Genomic DNA, 7,500 nt, shown 5'->3' with positions numbered 1-7,500 from the left:
GCCTGCTGAGAAGGACCATAAAGAATCTATCTGTGTTATTATTAAGCCTGAACACAGGGAGCATGTCGCCTGTGTCCTGTGAAAGAGGAACAAACGGACTGGAACACTTAGGGAGGAACACTGGACGCTTTGGTGATACTCTGGCGCCCTCTGCTGCTCAGTTTGTGCTCATGTTCTATGTGTCCCACTCTGCTCTCCCGCCCTGCAGGGAGGTCAAAGGATCATCCACATATACAGAGAAGAGCTGAAGTCAGTCTTAACAACACACAAATAAATCCACACAACAAACGTTCCACTTGGACGTATTCTGAGTCTCTGTCATTAAGCAGCTCTTTAACGGTAATGATGACAAGATACCAGCAGGTGGCAGCAACGCCTTTAAAATAGCAGCACCTGTAAACAGAAGGAGAAAGTGTGTAGGTATGTGTGTGCGTGTGTGTGTTCCTGTGAGAGTGTCGGACCTTGCGTGCCGACCAGCACCAGCGGCAGGTCGGTGGTGTTCCTGAAGTTGGCGAGGCGGCTGAAGTAGTGATAGACGGTCTGAAAGCTGATCTCATCCTCCAGACTGAAGACAAAGATCACAGCGTCCACCCACAGAGCAAACTGCACGCAGACACACACACACACACACACAGACACACACACAGACACACAGACACACAGACACACACACACACACACACACACACAGACACACACACACACACACACACACACACACACACACACACACAGAGGGAGGGAGAGAGAGAGAGGTTTGAATGAACTTTATTTAGAATAAATTCTACTGAAAACAGAGGAAAACAACGGTTTTCTACAAAATGACTGAGCCTTTTTAAACACCAGACTGATCCTTGGGATGGAGGGATGGAGGGGGAGACACAGAGGGACGGAGGGGGAGACACAGAGGGATGGAGGGATGCAGGGGGAGAGACAGAGGGATGCAGGGGGAGACACAGAGGGATGCAGGGGGAGACACAGAGTGACGGAGGGGGAGACACAGAGGGATGGAGGGATGCAGGGGGAGAGACAGAGGGATGCAGGGGGAGACACAGAGGGATGGAGGGGGAGACACAGAGGGATGGAGGGATGCAGGGGGAGAGACAGAGGGATGCAGGGGGAGACACAGAGGGATGGAGGGATGCAGGGGGAGAGACAGAGGGATGCAGGGGGAGACACAGAGGGATGGAGGGATGCAGGGGGAGAGACAGAGGGATGCAGGGGGAGACACAGAGGGATGGAGGGATGCAGGGGGAGACACAGAGTGACGGAGGGGGAGACACAGAGGGGTGCAGGGGGAGACACAGAGGGATGGAGGGATGCAGGGGGAGACACAGAGTGACGGAGGGGGAGACACAGAGGGATGCAGGGGGAGACACAGAGTGACGGAGGGGGAGACACAGAGGGATGGAGGGGGAGACACAGAGGGATGGAGGGATGCAGGGGGAGACACAGAGGGACGGAGGGGGAGACACAGAGGGATGGAGGGATGCAGGGGGAGACACAGAGGGACGGAGGGGGAGACACAGAGGGGTGCAGGGGGAGACACAGAGGGATGCAGGGGGAGACACAGAGTGACGGAGGGGGAGACACAGAGGGATGGAGGGGGAGACACAGAGGGATGGAGGGATGCAGGGGGAGACACAGAGGGACGGAGGGGGAGACACAGAGGGGTGCAGGGGGAGACACAGAGTGACGGAGGGGGAGACACAGAGGGATGGAGGGGGAGACACAGAGGGATGGAGGGATGCAGGGGGAGAGACAGAGGGATGCAGGGGGAGACACAGAGGGATGCAGGGGGAGACACAGAGGGACGGAGGGGGAGACACAGAGGGATGGAGGGATGCAGGGGGAGAGACAGAGGGACGGAGGGGGAGACTCAGAGGGATGAAGGGATGGAGGGAGGGATGGAGGAGAAACGATGAGAGGCAGAGGGGTGAGGAGCAGAAAGAAAACAAGTGAATAATTGATAAGTGGGCGAGTCTTGTGTCTAGACGGCCTCTCATTAAGGCGTGTGGTCACCTGGCAGGTCGCTCCTGACCCACTTTCATCCTGCAGTGACTCTGACATCCCAAACTGAGACATCAGGTGTCAAACACAAAAACTGATTTTGGAACTTTAAAGTGAGAAAATAATTTGTTTCTCTGCACGGTAAGATGTAACAGCACATTTACAAACACAATGCATGCTGGGAAACAGTCCATCATTAAAAAAAACCAAGAGTCCGATCATTTGATTTTGCTCTTATAAACAGGAAGTAAACGTAAAAGCCTGCAGATATTCACAGCTTTAATAACCTGTAGTTTGTTCAATCCCCTTAAAATCTTTTTATTTACATTTTAAACTTTCCTAAATGTTGCTCAAATAAAGTCCAGTATTTTATTTTGGTAGATATAATAAGTAAAGAAGCCTTTCAAAGTAAAAGCAGATCTGATAAACGACTTTAAGGGACTGAACTAAAACTAGTTCATACTTTGAGAACAATCAGCTTTAAAAAAGGAATTAATTAAAGTTCATATCTTTAGATTTCATTATGAGTTTCTTTTTCTTTTCACATGTGACACGTTAACGTCAGCGTCCTGTGCAGGTGCAGTACTCACCTGAGCCTCCGGGGGTCCTCCTTCATCCCTGATGAGCAGCAGGTGACTCTGCCCGTCCACCACGATCTCCTTCTTGAAGCGACCGCCTGCAGGAAGCACAGACAGACGTCAGGGACCAGAGAGCGACTCCCACACAGCCGGAGGGGGCGGAGCCGATCGACGGGGGAGACGTGATTGATTGATCGATGAAGGATGATCGTCACTAATATCAATATTTACTATGATTGCACGGGGTGGAGGAGTGAGGGACAAAACAAGGACCACCTGAGGCTGAATGAGAGGAATGAAGCTCTGCAGGTAAAACACACCTTCAGCCTGTGTGTGTGTGTGTGTGTGTGTGTGTGTGTGTGTGTCCTGACCTCTTTCTAAACTCTTCATCTCAAACTTTCCTTCCCTTCCTGCAGCTGAGCGGTGTCGTGCTGATGTCAGCCTCTCTGACCTCTGACCTCTGCTCACTCCTCACTCCTCGTGTTAAATCTTTGTGTTTTGTTTCGCTGAGTTTCTGCTCCTCGTCGATCGGAGAGTCAGATCGTCACACGACTCTGCTGGTGTTCATTCAGGAATAAAAACACCTGGTTCAACAGTGAGATCAGCAGTTATTGATCGCTGAATGATCTCTAAATCACCGTCTGTCAGCCTCACAAACACGTGTGTGTGTTTGTATGTTAAACAGTAAAAGCAGGACGTTTCTGTGTTTAGAGATGCGATGGTTTCCAACGACTCATCGTTTACAAATCTTTGTTTCAGGCTCAAGGAAATATTAACATCTCAGTTTGACTGATTGTTGTTCCACTGTTCCCGTATACTTCCTGTTAGTTAATGCTCTAATGTTAATGTGTGCAGAGTAAAGTCTGAACTCCAGCAGAGTGAGTCTCTCTCTCTCTCTGTGGGAGCGAGCGCCTCTTCCTGAGGATCGACAGGAAGTGGGTGAACCTAAAAATGGAGCGCAGACGTTATTTCTGTTCCTCCGCTCGGGCTCGGCTCCTCTGTGAGCGAGGTGGACGAGTGTGTGGAGATCGCCGCTCTGCAACGACTGCTGCCACTGCAGAGAGGAGGTAATGATACAGGGGAGCACACGCGGGACTGTTTGAGGACACAATGACGATTAACCCTTTCACCGCATGGTCAGTCTCTCTCCTTGTTTTACAGTGAACCAGATTTTTACATCTGTAGCCTGTGCCGTCTTTCTGTTTGTCGTCTATAAGCAGTGTTTGGTTTGCCAGAGCCGACAGGAGAGGAGGCTACAGGACCCGGGGAACAGCTGAAGAAGCACCTGCGGGAAGTGTCTGATGCTGCAGGTAAAAAGAGAACTGGTTCAGAGAAGGCAGAGAACTATTATCGATGCAGCGGTTTCCTGTTGGAGAGCATCGCTGTTTAGTGCACGTATTGGGATTAAGATCGGACATTTTTTTACGCCCCATGTTTAAGTTAACTGTTCAGTGGCGACCTCTAGTGGACGTAGTGATTACAACGAGAGCAAAGGAGGAGGTCAGGTGATGCGTGAGCAGAACCTACTCTGACAGAGCTCTGAGCGTCTGAGTTCTGTGTCTAATTTCGTGTTTAAGTGATTGGCCAGAGTCGTCTCCGACGTGTGGAGCGTGTTGGTGTAATGACTCTCTCTGCCACCAGGGGGAGACAGAGGCTCTGACTGCAGGTTAAAGCTATCTCTCTGCAACACACAAACAAACATCATTCACAAAATTTCACACACACTTCATCTCTCTCTTTCTCACATTTATATATTTAGCTCGCCCTCCTCCCTCCCTCCCTCCCTCCCTCTCTCTCCCATGACTATGTGGCAGGAAGCCGAGCCAATCAGCTGAGGAGGAGGAGGAGGAGGACACACACGGCCTGCAGTGCAATTTATACGCCGCATCACTGCTGCTGACCCAGGCCACAACACACACACACATACACACACACACACACACACACACACACACACACACACACACACACACACACACACACACACACACACACACACACACACACACACACACACACACACACACACACACACACGGTGCATCATGATGCATAAATACATTCCAGTTTCCCAACATGAACGTTTGGGAAAAAGGAAGTTCCCACAAGTCTCACAAACAGTCTTCATGACACTGACTGTCCATGATGAGCTGGTACGTGTGTTGCACTGCGCGTGTTACACTGCGCGTGTTACACTGCACGTGTTCCACTGCGTGTGTTACACTGCACGTGTTACACTGCATGTTCCACTGCGTGTTCCACTGCGTGTTCCACTGCGCGTTCCACTGCGTGTGTTACACTGCGCGTGTTACACTGCGCGTGTTACACTGCGCGTGTTACACTGCGTGTGTTACACTGTGTGTGTTCCACTGCGTGTGTGTTTACTCTGCTGTCACATTAAGAAGAATAAAACCCTCCTGCTGCGTCCTGTGCTTGTCGGCCATGTTGGGAGGAGACCGTGATGCTGCAGTAAAGCAGATGGTTGTGTGGATGCTGAGTCAGCAGAGCGTCTGTCTCTGCAGTGTGTGTTTATTTATATTCATTAACATTCAGGAGACGTACAGTCTACTCTCTACAACACAGAAACACGAGGAGGGGTGAAGATGAGGAGGTAAGACTATTATTATTACAGTAAATAAGCTACAACAGAAGGGGGCGGAGCTACTGGGAATGTGCAGCAGTGAATGGAGTCCAGCTTCAGGTTCAGGAGACGCTCAGCAGGTGTACAGATCTTCTTCACCTCCTGCCTGCTGTCAGGCTCACAGGTTGTTCGGTAGCAGCAGGTATAAAGACGGATTTATTTCTAGTTTTATTTTCAGTTATTAAGATGCTTTTAAATCACAAACAGACGTTACATCGCTCTCTTTAATCACACCAGACTCCATTGACAAAAGCAGTGATTTTACCTGCCAGGACACAGGAGCTGCTGCTCTGCTGCTGCATTGATCGATTCGTTTGTTTGCGTTATCCTGTGACTCTGGCATAATTCTGCTCCAACTAAATATCTGTGTAACAAACAATAAGACAAAGAATCTCACAGACAGAAGCAGAGGTAGACCAGCAGCTCCTGTGTTCTGTGAGCTAAAATCACTGTTTTTATCAATGGAGTCTGGTGTGTTCAAAGAGAGTGATGTAACAGCTAACATAACTCTAATAGGGATCACATTTCCAGATCTCTCCGGGAAACTTCTTGGAAATTAAAAGCCAATTAAGCAGCTGTGAAATAAAGTCTCAACTTTTATTGTTTACGTTTTAAGATGCTGAGAGGAGCTGAACCCGAGCCGCTCCCCACACACTGCTGTCAGAATCAAAGCGGTGACGGATCGATGGATGGAGGGACGAATAAAAAAGAGGAAGAGAGAGGGAGGATAGTTACCTGCATCCACGTCAGCTAGTTTACAAGAGCAGCGCAGAAAGAAGAGAGGGAACAAAAAGATGCAGCCACAGTTAATACATGCAGAGTCAAACCAGCACCCAGAGAGAGAGCTTATCAGAGCAACACGTCAGACAGAGACAGAAACCACGACCTGAGAGACGGAGGAGACAGGAGAGACGGAGGAGAGACGGAGGAGAGACGGAGGAGACAGGAGAGACGGAGGAGACAGGAGAGACGGAGGAGAGACGGAGGAGAGACAGAGGAGACAGGAGAGACGGAGCAGCGAGAGGCAGAACGACAGAGAACAAGTGAGAGTTATATCTGAAGGTCAGCTGGAGGTCAGAGCGGAGAACAAACTTCACAGTAAAAGTCCTTGATCATGGCTGGACCCGTTCACTGAGCTTCACTGAGCTCGTTGTTTTTAGGACTAACACAAAGTCAGGCCGCGTCCCAGAGGAAAGATCATTCACAGGAAACGACTCTAAATATTCAGCTTCCAGAGAAGTCCTCGACGACATGAAGACCGGCTGGTTTCATGCTTTAAAATCTTCATCTCCAGCAGCCTGATGGAGTCAGCTGTTTATTTAAGCATACACAAGCACACACGTACAACATGGTGACGCTACAGACGCGACGCTCAGCTGTTAGCTGTTAAAGAATGAGGGAACCAATTCTCTCTTCCAGGGAGGGGAGTTTTCTGTGCCGGGGAAACTGTCAGACTTTGAATGAAGTTTGGTGAAAGGATAAGATACGAGTCAAGGAACAGATCCGACTCACTAACAAGTAATGTTGGATGGAATCTAATCTTTGTGCATGATAATTCAGTGTTTCCCAGACGTAGTTCAAGCAGTCGGAGGTTCCCGCTCCTCCAGCTCTTCCTGCTCCTCTGTGAAACATCCGGATCTGTGAATGGAGTTTGGCGTCTTGTGCGAGCAGCAGCGACACAAACTGAGCGGCCGCAGTCAGCAGCTTCAGCTCCGAGGCTGCGGGTGATTTCCCAACCAAACCTCCTTTCTGTTTTAATGGATCCCATGTGCTGCTGCTCAAACACCCCGCTGCAGTTGAACTCTCTGGGACTGTTACCTTCGGCCCCCCTCCTAATGCCCCCTGCTGCCCCACTCTGATTTATTCTCATCCCTACTGCTGGTGCGTTCAAGGACACTCAGACATCTGAAGTTTAAAGCACAATAGGAACAACTTCCTTCCCGATAAATGTAAACTTTTGACACATAAACATATAAAGAGAATATATCTGGTTAAACACATCAGTTTGATTGTTGGGGGATTTTCTGTAAACTTCAGTGTTTTTAGTCTCAAAGAATGAAAACCTGCAGGTCTGATTGTCCCTGAATGCAGCACAAAGAGTGTGGATTCACCGTGAGCTCAGACCTGAGCGTGCAGCCCGTTTGGTGTCAGATGTAACGTTTGGGTCATGAGTGACTGCAGGACGTCGCAGCCTCCAGCCTCTCTGCTCATTATCACGAGCTGCTGTGAGCTCGGCCGTCTGCAGCGAGGCTCCAGTCTGCAGCCTAAGAA

At 49.8% G+C, this 7,500-nt stretch overlaps 1 protein-coding gene across 3 annotated transcripts in view; it reads right to left on the bottom strand.

Annotated features, from left to right (window-relative positions):
* Window positions 1-7,500, bottom strand: part of agap1 (ArfGAP with GTPase domain, ankyrin repeat and PH domain 1) — a 147,016-nt gene that overhangs the window by 58,461 nt on the left and 81,055 nt on the right. For 2 of the 3 annotated variants that reach the window (XM_069675052.1, XM_069675051.1), the window contains exons 4-6: window positions 5,965-5,979; window positions 2,601-2,686; window positions 462-603 (exon numbers count right to left, since the gene is read on the bottom strand). In XM_069675052.1, coding sequence (XP_069531153.1) covers window positions 462-603; window positions 2,601-2,686; window positions 5,965-5,979 — 243 coding nt within the window. The remainder of the gene's footprint in view (window positions 1-461; window positions 604-2,600; window positions 2,687-5,964; window positions 5,980-7,500) is intronic. The other variant, XM_069675053.1, reaches the window with a different exon arrangement.

The sequence above is a fragment of the Semicossyphus pulcher genome, unplaced genomic scaffold, assembly GCF_022749685.1.
Source record: "Semicossyphus pulcher isolate SPU_LCO1_2020_fin unplaced genomic scaffold, fSemPul1.0.p SCAF_24, whole genome shotgun sequence".
NCBI classification, from domain to species: Eukaryota; Metazoa; Chordata; class Actinopteri; order Labriformes; family Labridae; genus Semicossyphus; species Semicossyphus pulcher.
This window is presented reverse-complemented; position numbering and strand designations above follow the sequence as displayed.